The 21,380-nt window shown below is 40.1% G+C and overlaps 1 protein-coding gene across 2 annotated transcripts in view; it reads left to right on the plus strand.

Annotated features, from left to right (window-relative positions):
* SYNPR (synaptoporin) overlaps positions 1 to 21,380 on the plus strand; it is a 298,001-nt gene that overhangs the window by 158,554 nt on the left and 118,067 nt on the right. For both annotated transcript variants that reach the window (XM_069473773.1, XM_069473774.1), the window contains one exon: positions 20,994 to 21,118. In XM_069473773.1, coding sequence (XP_069329874.1) covers positions 20,994 to 21,118 — 125 coding nt within the window. The remainder of the gene's footprint in view (positions 1 to 20,993; positions 21,119 to 21,380) is intronic.

Consider the following 21,380-nt stretch of genomic DNA (forward strand, 5'->3'; position numbering starts at 1 on the left):
ACGTGTTCTAGTGTTGTCTTCTCCAACAAAGTATGATGTCCTTGACAGTAAAGAAACACATTACGTCTTCCTTTTGGCTTACCCAGGTCTCATTGAACAGGGAGTGGGAAAAATAGATATTCAACAAAAACTTCTTGTATTGAATTAAATCTCTAATTTCATTTAATCATCCCCTTTGTGAAGATAACTTTTCTTGTCATTTTAAGAAGTAGAAAAGCTATACGATTTATGACGTTTACACAGCCTAATACTTATGGGGCCAGGATGGAAACATGAGTCCCTAAACCCTGAACTGATCCAGCATTCTTTACATGGACTCTACAGTCTCTTAACCCTGACAAAATGATTTCTGTTACACCACAATATAGAAAAATGCTGCATTCTCTCAGTCAACAAAGTCATCCTTGACACTTCTCTCATTCACCATCATCCCCAGTTCAGCACTGAATCCTGTCAACTTTGCTTCCACAATATCCCTCAATCTCTCTTTCTCTCTCCATCTACACTCTCACCTCTCTCTCCCCCTTGGACTATTGAAACCTCCCATAAAATTTCTCACTGTTTTCTACTCTTCTGCCCACCCACACCTTCCTCCAAGCCATCCTCCACCTAGCAACAAGAGTGATCATTTCTGAATTCAAGTCCACTCACCCTGCTTAACACACTTCAGTAAATTCTCATTGCTGTTAGGTTAAAGGTAAATATCCTTAACCAGGTCCATAAAACCTTGTGGTATGTAGCCCTGCCTGCCTCTCCAGGTCACCTCCTCCTATAGTGCCCCTTTCATCACTGCTCTATCCAGCTCAGTTTCTCAAGCGCACCATGATCTATCCTCCCACAGAGCCTTTACGTGTATTATTCTCTCTGCCTGACCCTCTTCCCATCCTGACTGCCCTTTGTCCACTTCTATACATCCTTCAGTCAACTCAAATTATTCTGGAGATTACTTAATCAATGTTTGTCTCCTCCATCAAACTATAAGCTCCTTGAGGTCAGAAAGCCTCTCTGTTCTTGCTCTTCAATGCATTTGCTGAACATAGCAGCATCTAATGCATATTAAACACTCAATAAATAATCAATATTTGATTGAGAAAATGAGTGAACAACTAAATAAATGAACGAATAACCATCTATGTCCCAGCCCCGTGCTCATGCATAAATATGCATGAGACATGATTTATGCCCTCAGGAGTCAATATTCTCATTAGGAGAGGCAGGTGTAGAAGATCCAGTAGAAGCTGAAAGACAAAGGGACCGATTTTCCCTGGTGGTGGAGGGAAGGAAGAACGGGGAATGTGTATTTGTTTCTTATTTCAGCTTTAACAAATTACCACAAAATTGCCTTAAAACAACACAAATTGATCTTACAGTTCTAGAGGTCAGAAGTCCTATAATCAAGGTGTCCACAGGGCAGCATTCCTTCTGGATTCCTTCCCTTTTCCATCTTCTGGAGGCTGCCTGCATACCTTGGCTCATGGCCCCTTTTTCTATCTTTCAAACCAGTAGCCTGGTTCAGGCCATCTTTAAATTTTATTCTTTCTCTCTCTCTGACCTCTGCTCATGTCATCACCTCTCCTTCTCTGACTGACCCATCTGCCTCCCTCTTATAAGGATCCTGGTAATTTCCCTGAACCCACCCAGATAATCCAACATCATCTTCCCATCTCAGGGTCCTTAACTTAATTTAATCTGCAAAGATCCTTTTACCATGTAATTGCATGGTAGGTTAGTACATGGGCACCCCTGGGGGGTTCACTATTCAGTCTAACACAGAATGGCAAAGGAGTGATGTAAGAATAGCCTCACAGGGAAAGTAGCACTTGAACTGAGTCTTAAAACACAAAGGTGAGGAAGGCACTCTAGGCAAAGACAACAGCATAGGTGAGGGCTTATGGGCAAATAATGGCCAAGATTGTTTGGGGAGGGGAGTTGTAAGTAATTTGTTTTTCACCAAAGACAATGAGAGGTCAGGCTAGAGAGGAAGGCAAGGATCTGAAGACAGGAAGATTTGGATGCCATGCGAAGGCAGTTAGACTATCTGGTAGGCAATGGAGGACCATTGAAGGGTAAATAGAGGCAATATAGTCAGACTGGCATTCTGGAAAGACAGCCCTTGCAGCAGCATGGAGCCAGAATATTTGGGGCAAGGCTAGAGGCAGGTACAGCTGATAAGACCCTGCCAGCACTCTGGGCAAATGATAGTGGCCTGGGCCAAGGCACTAGCAGGTGAATAGAGATGTGTACACAGCTAATATTATGAACACAGAATCTACAAAGCTAGGTGACTGAATGAATGAGATGATGGAAACAGGAATGCAGGATGACTCTTAGGTTTGGTTTTTTACCTTGGTGATGGGACAGAAGGAGATACCATGACTGCCATTGGGGATATCTCAAACGAGGCTGTGCCATGACTTCTAGGAGACACCCTAAAAGGAACACAGACTTTAGATGCTCATTAAACCCAGTATCCTAATGCCATACCAGAGAAGAAATTCTCATAGTGCTTGGTAAATGGGCTTGTTGTTTCATTTCTAATGTTTCACTGGACTTGCAGCATTAAGAAATGAGAACATTATAATCATCATCATCATTAAAGAGATCCGCTTCCTATGAGGCAAGCTCTACATTACCCAGCTCTTCCTACCTCCCTCTGGCATGTGTCTACCAGTTCTTTTTAGGGAACATAAACACAACAGCCGTTAAAAGCCAAATGCAGCAGTTTCCTCCTTTTACTCGAGCAAGTCTGACACCTTCTTACATCTTTGTCCTGGCCTTTTTCTGAACTTGTCTCAAAACATCTCTTCTAATCCTCTTCCCCCAAGCCACTGGTTCTGTTAGGGATTTGGATTCCATCCCGGCATCTGCCAAATACAATGCCGAGGCTCAGCCTCATGCCTCACTCGTGGCATCGACAAGAGTCTAGGTCCCTCCACGTTCTCACCCTACAGCAGGCTCTGCTTAACTTTGTCTCAAGGTATGGATGATGTTCAAGGACGGGAAGTTGTCTCTGGATTTGGCTAAGCACTCAGGTCAGACAGTTTAGGGCTCAACTCCTGCCTTTGCTACTTACTCGCTGTGCGATGTTAGAGAAGTCACTGTGTTATGAGCCTCAGTTTCCCCAACTGTAGACCCAGGAGAGTACTTATCTTGCAGGTATGTCAGGAAGATAATTTAAGATAATGGATATAGAGCACTTTCTTCAGAATGTAGAACATAGTAAGTGCTCCCCAAATATTAGTTATTCTTTTTATTATTTTATTATTGATAATTACTATAGAGTGACTCATAAAGAAATAAACAGATTTCATGTGGTTTATCCAGACTCCTCCTGAGGGTCTGCCTGGTCTTGCCTCAAGCCTCATCTCATGCTCTTCTTCTCTTTCACCATTGCAGCTGCAGTAGCTTCCTTTCCTGTCCTCCAATGTGCCAAGTTCTTGTCCTTCTCAAAATCAAATGCCCAGGGTTCTCCCTCTGTCCATCTCTGTTCCCTGTTCACCTTGTGAGAGGACCCTACAACTGTACCTGCTTGTACTTTAATTTTCTTTATCACAATTTTGTATTTATCTGTTTATGTACACATACACCCTGTGTGTGTGTGTGTGAGTGTGTGTGTGTGTGTGTGTGTGTATAACACCTCTACAATGCCTGGTACTTAGTACGCAGTCAGTAAATATTTACATTTAGAAGATATTCATTTTTTTTTTTGAGAAAAATGTCTGCATACCTCTGATAAAACTCACTGGAAAAAGGCTATCTCAAGAAGAGCTACAGATCAAATAAAACCTTGAATTCAGTGGTGTGAATTTATACTCATTAGCTTCTAATTTAGGTCATTGAGTTGTGCTTTATTCCCAGAACACAGGGCACCAGCTTCCTAGAGTCATTGATAACAGAGATCATGGAAAGGTGCCCTTCTTAGATTGTACATTGATATAAAACAAGTTGAACCTTATCTCTTTCACACGATGATTTCCTCTTGCATCTATTATGACTAGGAAGAGATGAAAACATTAGACTGGAAAATGATTCTTTGCATACTTCAGTGTGCATCCATTAAAATGTGCATTTATAACCAATCTCTGCAAAGGAAGTGAGAACACCATAAGGTTTTGATGCTCTCAGTTGGCCTCTTGGGTGTCGCTGGCAGTTTCCTGTGAGGGGAAGGGTGCTGGTGTGCACATCTAGGATCCAGCCATCAGGGAGATGAGCAGAGGATGGGCTCCTCTGCTCTGCAGACACACAGTCCTGCTGCCACTGAGCTAGTGCCTTGGCCACTGCTAACCATAGCCCTCAGAGACTGGTTATTCCATTAGAAATAAATTTGATGCCACGCATAGTTATTGAGGTCTCACGTGTGCCAGCAGGTTTCCCAGAGGGGTTCTCCCACTTTCTTCTATAGTCGAGGGAACAAGATACAGATAAGTTACTTTACTGCAGAACATTTTATAGTTTACTTTTGCAGGGAGGTGGTTTTCTTTCAGGTTGGCTCTTCTCTAAGAAGCAGGCTGTCTCAAGAAAATCCTGTCTCAAGAAAATCCAAATCCTGGATTTTCTTGATAGATGGAGTTCTGGTGCACATGGAAATTATAGAAAAAATAATTTGTGACATAATTCTAAAGGAAGTAACTTATGGCAAATATTGAAGAAAATTGGAAGGTGTAAAATAAGAAAACTAAGTGGAGGATTAGACCTAGAAAGTGTCTTGGAAATAGAAGTTGCTTGAAAAGTAGCTGTGAACGAATGTGAGGGAAAGGTCTTAGGAGGCCTCCATAGTCTGTCACCAGCTGTGCCACCTGATAAATTGTGCTTCTCTGTAAGAACAGAGGTTCTTAGCCTGAGGTCATTGGATCTCTGGTTGGTCTATTAGAAACCTCTGCAAGGTCTCTGAATTCATGGAGTGTATATGACAATTTTTAAGTATATGTCCAAGTGAGAATTTTTTTTTTTTTTTTTTTTTTCTGAGACAGAGTCTCACTCTGTTGCCTGGGCTAGAGTGAGTGCCGTGGCATCAGTCTAGCTCACAGCAACCTCAAACTCCTGGGCTTAAGCGATCCTACTGCCTCAGCCTCCCGAGTAGCTGGGACTACAGGCATGCGCCACCATGCCCGGCTAATTTTTTCTATATATATATTTTAGTTGTCCATATAATTTCTTTCTATTTTTAGTAGAGACGGGGTCTCACTCTTGTTCAGGCTGGTCTTGAACTCCTGACCTCGAGCGATCCACCCGCCTCGGCCTCCCAGAGTGCTAGGATTACAGGCGTGAGCCACTGCGTCCGGCCTAAGTGAGAATTTTTCTATGGAGTAAGTCCACAGCTTTCAGTAGTTTCCCAAAGGGTAAACTGAGGTAAAACACCAGCCCACAGATGCTCCTCATCTCATCCCATCAAGGCTTTCCTAGATGACCACTACCAAATGTTTCCCCAAACAAGTTTACCTTATTCCAACTTCCAAGATGACCTCCCACCTTGGAATGCTGTCATTCAATCATTGTAACTGTTATCTATCTACTTTGTCATGTTTTTTCTGCTTCCTTTCCCTTGTATGTCTTCAAATTTTATGTGGATATCTTTTTTCCCTAACATTTAGTTCTACCTATTTCATTCTTGTGAGTTTCACTCTGTTTACAGAGAAGGGATGCACTTCCATTAATTCAACAAATTACTATTCAATGCCTGCTATGAGCCATGTTTACCCTGATGTAAACTGCCATGTTGATTTTTATTTACCTTCCTCAGAGAACTTTTCCTTTCATACTTTTTCCAACTTTTTAATGTACTTCTGTTGCCTGTCTAACTGGGAGTTTGCTCTGGCTGTACTTGCCCTTATTGGGGAGATTAATTTGCAGACACTCTCATAGTCCGGGGATCGCAGAGACAACCAAGCAATGGTCCCTGCCTCAAAGGGCTTGCAACCAAGCTAGGAAAATATGTAATGGCATCATGCCTTCTTATAATTCTTAATTGTTTTGTTTTTATTTAATTTTCACCTCCTCAGTAGGTGTTCCAGTTTTTTTCCCAAACTCCTCTTTCACCTCCATTCATTAGTTGATCTCACTTCTTCATTTACTAATAAGATTAAGACCCTTCCATATTAGACCTTCAATTTCCCTTTTTTCCAACTCGACATTCACTCCCCAGAACTTCATCCAATGCCTCCTTCTTGTCTTTTAGTGGAAGAATTATTCCTCGTCGTCATTAAACATATATTTATTGGGCAACTACTCTTTACAAGGTGCTTTCTATTTAATACTCATGTTTCTATTCCCACATCTTCCAACTTTCTCTAGCCCATGCAAACACCTTCTTTTAGAATTATGTCACTGTTTCTTGCATAATTATCTTTGGTTCCCATGAACAAGTAAGATGATTCTGATAGTATTTTTAACCTTGTTAGATGTGTTTTAAAGTAAGATAAGTTTAATTTGGGAGCCAAAAATGAAATTTTTCGGCAAAGGTCACTCTGTCATTTAGTTCCAGAAGCACTAGATGGCTCCACACTCGCAGTCTCTTGGGCAGTGCTGGAGTCGATGGGGTAATATTTATGTCTATGCTGATCAGTATGGTCCATGTGAACTTCCTTTATCATTAAAACTCAGAAACTAAAAAAATATATTAAATATTAAGTAATTTAATATATTTTATTGCCTCTTGGATTTAATCAATAGAAAGACATTATCGAAAGATGGTGGGGATTTTTATCTTATTGCCTAAGAAATAATGTCCTTTACACAGAATGTATAGCCCTGTAGGCTATGGTGATCTTTCATGTCATTAAACCATAATGAGAAAAAGCTGCTCTCTCATAATGAGACAGAACTAAATGGGTCCTTAGAACAATCAATAAAAGATTATTAAGAAAGAAGTTTTTTGTTAAGGAAAAGAGAATAGATTTTCTTCTAAGTCCTGCAGTATTGTAATAATAGAACAGAGTGAGAATTCCTTATGTTCAAAAGTGTTCCTCTTAGGAATTTTGATTAATATTATTTTTGAATATTCTTAAAAACACATGAAAACTGTTTATATACATATTATAACTCTATTAAAATTTGTCTATATATATACTCACATATAGATTGATTTATGATATGATCTCAATTTTTACTTTTAATAGTGAAAAATTTCAAACTTATGTAAAGAAATAAAAAATATTTTAATGAGCCTCTACTTCCTTATTTGCCCAGCTCCAAAAATATTCAATTCAGCCAATATTGCTCCCTTTATGCTCCCATCCTTACACTCTCTCCAGGCATATATCATCCTTACCATAAATAAATGTGTATATATCTCTCAAAGGCATGTAAAACTAAAAACACCACACTATAATATCACATATAAAAAATAAGAAATAATTCAATGTCATCAAATATCTACACATCTCCAAATGTCTCACTTAATCTCATTATTTTTTTTTACAGTTTTCTTGAATCTAGATTTTTAAAAATCCACATAATATGATTGGTTGGTAAATCTCTTGTGACCTTTTAATCTAGATGCTCTTCTCCATCTCTCTCTCTCTTTCCTCCCATTCTTCTTCTTCCCTTTTTTTTTTTTTTTTTTTTGTGCTTTTTGTAGTTTGCTATTGTACTCCAATAAATAAGTTGTTTTCCCTGGAGAGCTCTCAGGGTCAGGGTTTTGCTGATTTCATCCTAGTGGTGTCATTTTACATGTTCTTCTCTCTCCTATATTTCTTGTAAATTGGCAGTTGAACATAGAGGCTTTTTCAAATTCAGGGTTTTATTTTTATTTTTATTTTTATTTCTTTTGCCAAGAATACTTCAAAATCAGTGTGGTTGTCTTCCATTAGAGGTATATAGCATCTGGTCATCTTTCTTTTTTTGTGATATCAGATATTAGTGCTTAGATTTAGTAATTCATTAAGGGTTGTGTTTTAGGCAGCTCAGGCTGCTATAACAAAATACTATAGACTGGGTGGCATAAATAGTAGAAATTTATTTATTATAGTTTTGAACAATAGGAAGTCCAAATTCAAGGTGCTGGCAAGGTAGGTTTTATTCTAAGGCCTCTTCTCTTGGCTTGCAGGCAGCTGGCACCTTGCTGTGTGCTCACGCCACCTTGCCTCGGGTATGTACACAAGTAGAGGGAGTGAGCTCACTGATGTCTCTTCACATAAGGACATTAATCCTCTTGAATCAGGGCCCCACCCTTATGACTTCATTTAACCTGAATTACTTCCTTAGAGGCCCCATCTCCAAATATAGACACACTGGGAGTTAGGGTTAAACATGTAAATTTGAGGGGGCACAAACATTCAGCCCATAACAAGTTGCAAAATGGTGATATTCTAATTCTATCATTCCTTCTTCATTATTAGCTGAATACTTTTATATTTGCTTTGTTTTGTTTTTGTTTTTTTTGTTTTGTTTTATTTGCTTGTTTTTTGAGATGGGGTCCAGGCTGGAGAGCAGTAACGTGATCAGCGCTCACTACAGCCTCAAACTCCTAGGCTCAAGTGATCCTCCCACCTCAGCCTCCCAAGTAGCTGGGACTAGAGAGCCACCACACCTAGTTTGAATACTTTTATAAAGAGAACTTCCTTTCTTCTATTCTTTGGTCACCTGCTAGTAGGGCTCTTAAATAAACAGCAATATAAATGATTGATTCTTTTCTTTTATTTACCAGTTTTAAAACTAATGAGTTTGTTCCTTAGTATCTTCCAACAGTGACCAATTAGATTTTTATGTTAAGTTGTTCCTTTTGATATAGTTATGAACTCATGGATTTAAATGATCATCATCTGTGTGGCCTCAGATGAATCACTTAACCCTTCTAAGCCATGGTTTATCTAGCTCTGAAGTGGGGATAATTATGGTACTATGTCACAAGGTGATGAGATTTCAATGAGTTAATGTCTGTAAAGCACCTAGTGCATTGCTGTATACAAACAGAAACTTGCTAAGTAGCAGCAGCAATTGTTGATATTATGATTAGAATGATAATCAGAAAATACTACTTTAGAATATACTTCAAACTGCTCATCGAGAAGTTCTGCTGTAGTATTTGGAAAATTTTTTGATATGACTGATATTTTGCACTGCCTTCTAACTGCCTATTTTAGGTTTGTTTCTTTTTCAACATACAATCAAAGTAATATAGTGTAGCAAGTTCCTGATGTTAGAGAGAGATGATTTGACGACTACACATCATATCTGAGAGGTTCAAATATTGATTTCCAGGTCAAGATTTAGATCGATCCAAACGAGTCCATGATATTGAAATATGAGCAGTATAGAGATGCAACTTGTCAATGAGGTGTTCAAAGGAAGTAAAACACAGAAAGGTTTTCAAATTTCTGTACACAATTATATGCATGTTTCAAAATCCTTCTGACAATAAATGGTTCTATGACTAATTCTGGGTTGCTACCTCTTGGATGATAAGCTTAAATACGATGCTTGTTTATTATACTCAGGGCCTGTAGTTGCTAAAACCTGGATTTTACTTAATACAGCAACAAAGCATGCTTAAAAAATAAAAAATACAACGACAAACTCCTACTATTCTATTAATAGTACTCTATATTTGTCTTTCATTAAGGTAAAACTGAATTTTTAAAAAAGGAGTGGAGATGAGAGCGATTTCTCTGCTTAATAACTCATTATCTAGTGAAAAGACATTAATTGAATGTGGCCAATTGGTTATGAATCAATATTTTTTTTCCAAAATAACCACCTGGTATTCTAAATTGCTTTATGGGTATAAATACAACTCTAGTTGATGAAATATTTAAATGTTCAAGAAGATACATCAAATATACTAAAATCAACCAGAACTGAATCCCACCTGGAATTTTATTTCCTGTTCAGAGAACACTGGACAGGGTAATCTGAAGCCTACGCTAAAAAATAAAGCAAAGGGGAGTTGAGGGTTTTCATTTATCTTCAGTTTTTAAAAATTTAATCATTCTACATTATCATGAAAGCACAGCTTCTGGCAAGGAGTAATTCATGCCAGCATATCCAACGCACATTATTGAGCTACAGAATGGCTGCTGTGTGCATGAGCTTATCTTGCTCTAATTTTCCTATCAAGCAGAAGTATGCAGTTAAGATATCTGTCATCAATGATTTTCTTCAATGCATTAAGATATGGTTATGGTAGGAAAAAAAATTCAGGAAGTTCATATTGCAAATTTACCCAGGAAAAATGTCAAGTTCAAAAATACTACCATGGGCAAGAAATTAATTCATAAGACTGTCTAATCAGGTGTTACAGAAATGATCTCAGCTCTGTTGAAGTTTTATTTATCTTGTTATTCTATTATGATGAATATGAGAGAATTGGAATTGATTTATTTAAAAGTAATTATTCTTATTTAATCTGATGAATGTTGCTCTTTTCACTCCACTAATGGTTGATGCTGTACTTGAGCTATATGCTCCCATTATATATTTTGAAATATTGACCTTGATTCTAAAGAGAGACTTTGTCAAAATATTTTATTAAATAAGCAGGTCAAAAATGTTCTTCTACTTTACAATTGCTATAAATATAAATAATTTGAAAGAACTATTGAAAATAATTCCAAAAGGGAGTGGTTTTCTTTGACTTCACATTTTTTATCCAAATAAAAGTGAAAAACAGCACAACCATATAATGACAGGTCTGAAGTTAATGTGTTCAAGTTACCCAGATGTTGTCTAAATTTGCAATTTTAAGAAAACCTTTTTTTTAAGCACAAAAGTTGCACATCTTATTAGAAGAAATTGAAATAATTCATGCATTTATAAAACAGCCATTCCTGGTAAGAATTACCAACATTCTAGGAATTTACCCCAAGACAACTTTGGAAGACAGGTTATATTGTTTTTTAAGTGTTCGTGATGGTTATTATTTTTTTACTCATTAAAGATTTACCAGGTGCTTAGAAAAAATAAAAAAGAAACAACACAAAAATAATTTAAAACTGAGATTCTGACTCTAAATTTCACTCCTCAATAGTCACAACTAATAATACTTCAGTGCTGTCTTTCTAGACCTTTTCAATGTCTGTAAAATATATATATTCTCTATAAAACTTTTCTTTCACAAAGATGCAATACATGTATATTGTATGTGGCAATTTATTTATATATTTTTGCTTGACAAAATATTATAAGCAACTTTCTATACCCTTTTTAACCAATACATGATATTCCATTGATCGAATGCCTCATAATTTATTTAATTATAGTTTTTATAAGCATGAAGACTGTTTCCAAATTATTTTTTTTACTTATTTCAGCCCTGTGTTTTATTTTAAAGTTTTATGTGGGAAAATAATATTGAAGCAGAAATTTAAATTTTGATTCATAGGCAAGAGTTAAATTTCGCCCATTACGTAAAGGCTTGGGGCTCTCTAGGCACTATCGGGAGAAGGAAATGACCAGATGCTGAGTGTACTTGACCTTTGTGAAATGCCTTGGAAACTTGTTCCAGCTTCCTCTCATCAGTTCCTGTGGCAGCCAATGGAGACTAACTGACCTGACAATCATTTCCAACCCTTGGCTCCTTGCCTACTTCCCCCAAAAATCACTTCCTAGTTTCTCATGCTGCAAAAGGTGTCCATGCTGCACACAGCAGCCATTTTGTGATTTTAAGGCAAAGACCCCGTAAGAACCAAAGAAATGTTGGCCCAGAAATCATCAATACTAGCAGCCACCTAGGTCTCAACTTTCTGATATGTGTGGAAAAAATAGACTTCTATTTGTTTAAGCCACTCTAAGTCAGGCTTTCTGTTATTTGCAGCCACATACTTTGCTAGGTGATCCAGTTCCAAGGCTGCACATTTAAGAAAATGAAAAGAGAAACTTCTTTTGCCATGTAAGTAATTTGGAATTCTCCTTCGGTAGAGCCTGGTCAAAATTCCTCAGTTGATGGTGTGAAGTACTTACTGATTCTGCAAGGCTGCTTTTGCCTGGGAAGATTTCACACAAATCACGAAGCAGTTAGAAGGGCACGGTATCCCATTTTTGACAGGTAGCATGAAATGGAATGCAGCGTGGAAGATATTGGAGCATTTAAGAACACAGATAGTTATATACGATAGACAAGAAAAAAACACATAGCTCTATGGGGAAAGCTTTTTAACAATCGTTTTCACTGTCTCGAAATAAAATAAAATTCTACTGTCTTCCAGGGACAACTTGCAGTTTTTACCTTCACATGGAGGTGCCGTCTGAGGTTTTATAGGGTTATTCACAAAAGCATTCTGGGTCAAAGTATTAAATACCCATTGCAGTAACCATAAACTGATGGCCAAGAAAATGTTTAGTCGATTTCCTTAGAAAACTCCAATTATTATGAGAAGAAACATGAAAAGAAAGACTTAGACAAAGATCAATAGAAATGGACCATTACATTTTAGAAGTGTTCTTCAGTCTACTGGGGGTATCCTATACAGAGAGCAGAGTGTGAGGGAAGCCACAGTTAATCAAAGGCTCCTTCTGCCCTGGAAAATATCCCGACAGTATGTGTTCAGGGCCACCATTGAGCTAATCACCCCCTGTAGACAGGGGTGTGCTTAGAAATGTTCTTTGGGGGTGCTGAGGACTAATGGCTCATCAGCCCAAGATAAATCATAAAAAGAAGGACAAGGGGCTTCATCAGAGGGGCATGCACAGGGAGGGTTTGGGCTTCTTTAACCTATCAGCTGTTGAATGATGGAGCTGCAGGAAGGCGAGAAATCCAGCACCCCCACCTGTGGGTGGCCGACAGCTAGGAGGAGGAATTCGTCAAGTGTAATTGGCATAACCTACTCACATCAGGCTTTTCAAATATTCCTGATATGCCAGACTCTCACTCCCTTCCCCTGGCTGGCAATGCTGCAGAGGAGGCTTATGTTGCTGAAGCAAAATAGGGGAGCTTCCGCTGTCATCAGTGTGAGTGACCAGGGCTTTGTCTTCCAGATACTTCGTTTGGCCCTCATGTGGCTTTCTGAACGTTGATGTGACAGAGGGAGCCTCCGTTAGAAAGCCCCTTCACACCCCTCAGCCCCTTCACACCCCTCGGAGAGTTAGAAAGACGAAAGATAAACTTTAGGGAAAGGCAGCTCTGAGTTCAAACCGTGACTGCTTCACTTACCAATAGACCATGCAACATTGGCCACGCTGCTTAACCTCAGTAGGGATTATGTTCCTACTTCAGGGGGTAATTGAAAAGATTAGATAAGCCAATGTAAATAACATACTTATTGAAGAGACTGGCACACAGAACCAAATGTAGTTACTTTTTTATTACTATGGTCATTATCACATAATGTTTATTATCCAGTTATTCACTGCCAACATGCCCTTTTCCAAGCATTTCATCCTCTCACCTTCTCTTGCCCATTCATTCAGGTATTCATTCACCTGATAAAATTTGTGGGCCACCTACAATGAGGAATACAAAGATGCCTGAGGAACGGTCATGTTGGCAAGGGGTTTTCAGATCATCTGGGGAAGTAAAACACTTCCTGATCTACCAGCATCTGGTCCCACCCTTTGCCAATCCACACTTTTCCATTACAACCAGTGTGACCGTTCTGAATAGTAAATTTGTTCACACCCCTCCCCCGCCGAAAACCTAAGCTCTGTGCAAAACCCAGCTTTATTCACATCAGCAACTATTTCTGTAAAGGCCAGGTACTAAACATGTGTGGCTTTGTGGGCCATCGGCTCTCTGTTGTTGGTACTCAACTCTACCATCATAGCATGAAAGTAGCCAGACATAAATGAATCAGAGAAGCTGGATGTGGCCCAGGAGCTGTAGTTTTTGGATCCCTGTACCTGACTCATTTCTGCCTCCCTTTTGGACTGAGTCACTTGCTTCTTCCCATCTTATAAGAGGTATTCCAGTCATACCAACTGCACAGCCCAAAAATGCTTCACTTGCTCACTTGTGTGTCTTTGACATGCTGCTGTCTGCCTAAAACACTCTTCTTCTCCCTTTTACTTGGACAAATCAGGCAAGTTTTCCTGGTTTCTGCTTAGCTATCCATCCTTCCAGACAGCTATATCCCCTCCCCTCCCTTGCAAGCATGTAGCATATTTTCCCCTAGCACACTCCAATTCCTGCACCACAGTAAAGTGCCATCGGAGTACCTGTTCATTCACTTGTCTGTGTCCTCAAATAGAAAGCAAGTTCCCTGGAGGTGGGGGAAGGATATGTCTTTATTTTATTTATTTATTTATTGCACTTTTTAAGTCACAAGCATGTAGGGAGCACCTACTTCATGCCAAGCACTATGCAAGGTGATAGATATTCAGCAATACAACAAAAACTAGTATATTAACTTCCCTCAGGGAAGTGGTAAAACAAAACATAAGGAAGTGAATAAATAATACCACACAAATACAGATTTTATAAAGCCTGCTCATGTTAAAATAAATGGGACAATGGGGGCAGTGGTAAGAGTAGCCTAGTTTAGATGTCATAGTCAAAGACTTCCTATTTAAAAAGGAAAAGAAAGGTTGAGGAGGAAGGATGAGAAGGGCCCTCCATGCAGAGCATGCAAGGAAGGAAGTGTTGGGTGAAGGAGACATTCAGCATGAAGGTTCTGTGGCTGGACGAGCTCAGCTTATGTGGATAGAGCCAGAAGCAGAAAGGTGTAAGGTGAGGTGGCCAGGGAAATGCGATTTCCTTTATTAACAGAGTCCCATGGCCCACTGCCGTGTCTGAAAACTACTAGGTGCTCACTCAGTCAGTGTATGAGAACTGCCTTAGCTGTGTTTCCCAAAAGCATATCCTGAGACTAGAAGTTTATTTGGGAGGTGATGTCAAGAAGTACAATGACAGTGGGCAGTGGGACAGGGAAGGAAGCAAAGCCAGCCAAGGGTGAGTCCATGAGCAGGTTGTTCCTGTGGGCAACTGGGGCTCAGTACCAATGGGTACCTTTGAGAAACTGTATTGAACATGCCTCAGAACTGTCCCACAGAGGGACAAGCACACTGGACTTTTTACCCATCAACTTCCATGCCACATTGGTTGAAAGCTGCAAAGGAGTTAACTCTTGGGGACTTCTGCCTGTGCAAGTCCAGTCACAGGCCAGACACACTCATGCTACCTGAGCAAGCCCTTAGCAGAGAGACTCGGGTGAGTGAGGGAGGAAGCCTTTGGTGTGTAAAAGAACTGTCCCTCTGAAGCTGCAGATGTTGGCAGGGCATCAACAGCCTCTGCCACAATAACTAACTAAATAAGTGAATAAGTAGTTGAATGGGTGAATGAAGGAAGGAATGAATAAGTATATCTGGTGGAAAAGGAGTAAATCAATGAAATAAGCCCAAAGTGGATGAAAGCTCTTGTCCCAGGGGAGTCCCTTGGTGGCAGTGGTGTGCTGGAGCACAGAGGATTGTGCAGATCTCTTCCCAGTCCAAATTCAGAGATATCATGCTGGTAGCTTGGAACTGGCCATGGTAGAAATATTTATGCTATGGAAATCAGCAAATGCTATAAATCCCAGCTTTATCCCTGGGAGACCTAGTTGTTAGCACACTCAGCTTGATGGTAATATGAGCACCACTACTTGGTCCCAATCTCTCAATGCCTTTCCTACCAGTCTCCTTATTCTTGCTTATTTCTTCCAAGGTATTCTTCATGCCTAGAGTTGTGTGCCAGGCTTTGGGAGAGACATCCTCTCTCTGACTTCACTGCAAACCGAGGATTCCTGCGAGTGCCATTAATCAGCCTGTCTCCACCAACCTATTGCTTTTAACTATGACTTGCCGGTTAACCAGAAGGATTAATATCATCTTTCATTGATATTCCTTGTGTGGTTCAATCAGTTCGAAGGAGGGAGCTGCTTGTCCTCTTTCCAGGGGAAAACCTTTGTTGTTATTAACTGTAAAGACATCATTCCTGCTACGGGTGATTTTACGAAGCCAGCAAACGCAGGACAATTCTACATTCTTTTACCTAAATGTATTTCTAATAAGGCTACACACAAGGAGACTCTCTGTTGGCTAATTTTGTCCATTTTGAAAGTAATTTTTTGTTAGAGCCGTAGATCATCCAAGACAGTAGTAAAATGAGAGTTCGTTGCAGATTTATTTTGGTCTCCTGAACTCAAGGGAAGTGAATGATTAGACCAGTGGTTATGATATTGATTATCTTAGAATGTGCTGGAGGGTGAGGTTTCTGCTTTGTTTGAGAAGAATTGGGAGCTTGAGGAAAGATGTTTTATAATTCTGCTTAAGTGGGTAATGGGCTTTTGCCCCTGGCTATGCTTTCAACGCTTAGAAAGGTGAGCTAGTGCACTGCATTACCAGAAAGCAGGCAGTGTGCTGGCTGAGGATGAATGTGCACACACACATGCCATGTCTTAACATCTCTCAGCAAGTTGCTAATGTTCATTACAGGGTCCACCTCAGCTGGAGATCTCGCTCTCTAGCTCCTCTCTTGCACCGTCTTTCTACATCCCCACCCTAGACACACACACTCATACTGGCCCCTCGGGCTTTTCTCCTTTCTTGGTCTCCTAGGTCTCACCTCCAGTTCCCATTCCATCCCGGCTGCATAGCAGAAAGTTATTTTATCTTCCCTTTCTTCCAGAAGAGGATATTGTCTGCATTAGGAATAGGCCTTAGTCTTGCAGAGCTGAGCATCTATAAGACACACAAACCTTCCTGTTTCTAACATTAAGGGCTTCTCAGAGGATCAGTTGTCAAGCCAGATGTCTTCCAAGGTCTTCCTTCTAAATTCCTCCACCCCATCAAGGATAAAAAGAGGAAGGAAGGAGGGAAGGAGGGAAAGAGGAAAAGAAGAGAGGAAGGAGAGAAGGGGACAAGGACGGAGGGAAAGAATAAAAAGAAAGTGACAGCAAAGCATCCATTTGGAGCTTGCAGGTATGTGTGACACACTCAGGAGAAACATGGAGAACCTCAGGTCACTAAAGCACCCATGGTGCATTTCTGGGCAAAGAACACTGCACCATTTGAGAGTCACCTCCGATTCACATGGCCAAAAATTGTTCTTCCTGCAATTCTAGAGCTAATCAGAAGAACACTGACCTGGGGAGCCCAGAGACCAGGATCCTAGTTCCAACTCAGCTTCTAGCTGAGTTCAGGAAAGTTAATTTTCCTGTCTATTCTCAATTTCTTCAGTAGAGTAGTAGTAACAGTAATAGCAATAGTAGTAGTTGTAGTAATAGTAGCAGCAGAAGTAGTAGGAAGGGGGGGAAAAGATAATAAAAAATAACATACTCTAACATTTATTGAGGGAAATGAGCCTGATGCTTCACATGTGTCCTCTCAGTTAACATGAGCAACAACCATTGGAGGTAAATGTTATTATTCTCAACCTCTTTTGCCGTCCAGCTGCCACACTGGCTTCCTTCCACTGGCTCCTTAAACTTGTCAAGGTTTTCCTCCCTGAGGACAGTCACATGAGCTGTTCCCTCTGCCCACAGCACTTGTGCCCCGACTTTTTGCGTGGCTTCCTCTCGTTCCTCTTGCAGGTCATAGCTTAAACGTAACACCCTCAGGCATAACTTTCTGTGCAGAATAGCTTCCCCTCAAAACATCAAACACAACTTATGATGACTTTATTTGCATGTTCTTTGGGGTTGTGTCTCTCCCATCTAGAATGAAGCCCCATGATGGGCAGGGACCTTCCCTATCTTTGTCTTTTCTCTGACTTTTTTGCCTTTCTCCTCCCCAACAGCTAGCACATGGTAAGTCTACCATTAAACACCTACCGAATGAAATCAGTGAGTGAGTCTTGATTTAGTAGATGTGGGAACTGAGGTTTAGAGAAGTGAAGTAGTTTACCCAGTGTCACACAGCTAGGAATTGGGCTCAAACTCAGGTCTGCCTCACCCCAGAGCTGCTCCGCTCCTGCACCTAAGGTGGAGTGGTTGGGTGGAGTCCTGGGAGGATTTGTGGACTTCCCTCCCACTCTACATCTCTCTGCAGCACCAAGAGAATCTCAACCCCTTCAAAGAGTCTCCAGTCCCCTCTCCTCACTGTGTCTTGATGTATTCTAATTACAGGGCCAAGCCCCTGGCTGGTAAACTCTGGAGGAGTTGATTTTACTCTCCCAAACAGGGAATCAACCATCCCTGTAATAAGTTACTCACTCAGCAGGATCTGACTCTTCCGGTGCTATTCAGACATTATCTGTTTAATCCTCACCAAACTCATGTGAATTTGATATTGGTCACCCAGTATGATTTCCCTTTAATCAGTGAAGACTATGGAGAAGGGAGAAACTTAATCAGAAAGCCCATAGGTATGATGCTTAACTCAAGTACAATGTCTTGTTTTTTCAAAGCTCGATGGAATCTCAAAGAAAAAATAATGGTGTGTGTGGTTTCAATAGCTTTGAGCCTCCCTTTCCATATATCTAACATTTTGAACTAGTTAAATACATAATTATCATTCCATCTTAAGTTTATTACATGACAGTGTTAATAATACCTTACTGTTTATAAAGCACTTTAATGTAAAATGAAAAGCCAAGGTAGTTTCTTTATAGCTACTAAGTACTGAAATTGATTTGATTTGGTTTTATGTCCTTCAACTCTAATTTTCTGCGTGTTAACGTCCCAAGGAATTTTCTGGATGCAACTTTTTGAAGCAACCATGCTATTCTACCATATCTTTAATGTAGGAATATTAAGCTTCATTCACACACATATACATACATACACACACCCCTACACACACAACATTGTTGTCACTAGGAAATATGACCACATATATTAAGTGCTGGGCACAATACCTGGTCCGTAGAGGCACTTTAAAGTGGCTACAATGGACAACCCCTTCTTACCTTACATGTTCGGCTACTGAATACACACTTAGGACTCTCGCTCCAGAGAAATGCGTATATATAAACATCACACAGATCTCCACGTGACTGGAGAAGGCAGGACTGGAAGAAGGCAGGACATAAATGCATACTCCTTCTCCTTCCATTCTCTCAGCAATTCAGGGAGATATAGGAGATATCCCTTTTCACAGATGAGGAAACTTGGAGACACAAAGGGTTATGTCCATAGCTGTAGCATGGGGCTTTAGACTCTGTCACTCTATACCCTCTTTGGGAAGAAGTCTTACTAAAGACACTATCTTTGGCACAAGGGGCTGGCACATCCAGTATTATATAATGAAACCTAGATTTAAGCCTTGAACAATTAAAATTGCTCTTTGTTCCTACTAATACAAAGAGCTGACGTGAGAAGTAAGCAAATCCATACCACAGGGGTAAAGATCAGGCTCCCTTCAGATCCAGCGTTCTGTGCATCACCCTCAGGCTGTGGAAGGGATAGAATAGTTTCTGAATGCCTCATCAAGTCCTAGGCAAGAAAAGTAAACAAAGCAAAAAAGATCAGTTTTTTGGACAGCTTGGATGTTGGTTCACTGGGGCTAATAGTCGTGTAGATTTAGTTAGGGATTAAGTCTAAATTCCTTATTTTATGGCCTGAAGCATCTTACCAAGGAGCATCCACTATTTGCAGTAATAATATCGGTTAGCGTTTATGGAGTGCCAGGGCTCTGCCAAGATCTGTTCTACATAAATGCTTTACACATGTTAGCGTTCACACATTTTAACACATTTTGCTCTTAATACAACTACTATACCTTTTGGTTCAGTTGTTTCCATGTTAAAAATACTGGTTTTAAAAAACAAATAACTCAAACCCACCGCACACACAAAAATGGCCCACAAAACATCGCTTTCCCTATGAAGGTTTTAAAATGCCTTGTTACCCTTAGCCAGTCTTTTCCTATAAAATTTAAATGGCCAATTGAGACAAATAATTCTGAGGCTGTTTTCCACCACTGATGGAGGTGGCAAGTGTTATGGATAATATTCATCTCACTTTTTGGAAAGACTTGGTGATCTCACCAGCTCCAGCAGCTTTCTTGCCCACAGCAATTGTTTCGTATCAAATGGCAAAACCACCCAGAAGAGTTATTATCAACACAATTTTTGATGAGGAAATCAAGGCATGGGGAAATTAAGCAACTCTCCCAAGGTCACATTCCAGCGCCCATGCACTTGACCCCTACACAATAACTCCTCTCACTATGCAAAGTGAGCTCATGTTCCTGACAGGGACCCCAAGCTATTGCAAAAAGCTGGAGGTGAATTCCAAATTTAAAACAAGATAAATTGGAATATTGCAACATGTGTTAGTACTAAGTGCCATGGATCGACTTTCTTTGGAAATGAGCAGGAAGTTCTTTTGAAGTTAGCCAAACTATGAAATGAACAAAGTTTGGCATTTGCTTACTTCCTATCTCGGGCCATCCCACCTTCTTAGGTGTTTCTTCTTTCTAGAAGACTTTTCTGAGTTTCTGCTCCTAATTTTCTGTGCCTGGTTCCCCACAGATTTATGTTCTACATCAGAGTAGACTACGACATTAACTGGTAACAAGTTGAAACTTTTAATAGATGACTTAGACAAAGCAACCAACACAGAGGTATAACCACCAATGGGGGTTTGAGGCTGAAATACACTGAGATCTTGTGCTCTGAAATAGCACCTCTTAGATACTAACCTACTCTTCCTCAAACTTTTAGCTTTAGAATTCTCTGACCATGTCTTTTTAAAAATCCGTCTACATTATTCCAAAAGACTGATCATGTTTATTGCAAAAAATATGGCCCAAAAAAAGAAGAAAGCAAGGAGACACTTCAAAGTCTTCCTACCTGGAGATATCCATTGTTAACCTGTTGGTGCATTGCTTTTCAGGTCTTTGACTGTGGGATTATGTTTCTACCTTCTAAGGCATGACAACTGTTTGCACACTCAAGCACAGCTATTTTGTCCTTGTATTACTCTCCAAGCAATATTTCTCTATCTTGCCAGACTATGCTTTTAGACACCACCTCCCAGTCCAAAACATCATTCTATCTGTCATCCTCCAGCTTGAACCAAACATGATGCTTGTCTTCAGAAGGACCATAACCTCTCTCAGTCTGGACACTAAGCTCCCTTTGATGTGTCTCATTAGCTCAACATCGTCCTAATGGCTGCCTTCTCTTGTTTGCTTGTTCTCCACAGCTTTTTGCAATCTTTGCATTTGCAACATGCGGTGGCTATTCCGGAGGCCTGCGGCTGAGTGTGGACTGCGTCAACAAGACAGAAAGTAACCTCAGCATTGACATCGCATTTGCCTACCCGTTCAGGTAGGGAATGGCGGCTCATGCTTGCTAGCCTCACAGAGAGGAGACTTTCTTCCTTATGTGGTTTCTCTCAGAAAAATGCAGTCTCCCATGGACTTTTGGGTAAACCGATAGGATTCTGCCTTAGCCCACAAAATGTCCAGACCAGAATTCCCAGCCACCACCTTCACACTGAGAGGATTTGTGAGTTGTACCTTCAAGACAGAATTAACTCTCCTCCAAAAAAAATTTACATATGCCCCAGTATTGGGGGCTATCAACACAG

The sequence above is a fragment of the Eulemur rufifrons genome, chromosome 7 (assembly GCF_041146395.1).
Source record: "Eulemur rufifrons isolate Redbay chromosome 7, OSU_ERuf_1, whole genome shotgun sequence".
NCBI classification, from domain to species: Eukaryota; Metazoa; Chordata; class Mammalia; order Primates; family Lemuridae; genus Eulemur; species Eulemur rufifrons.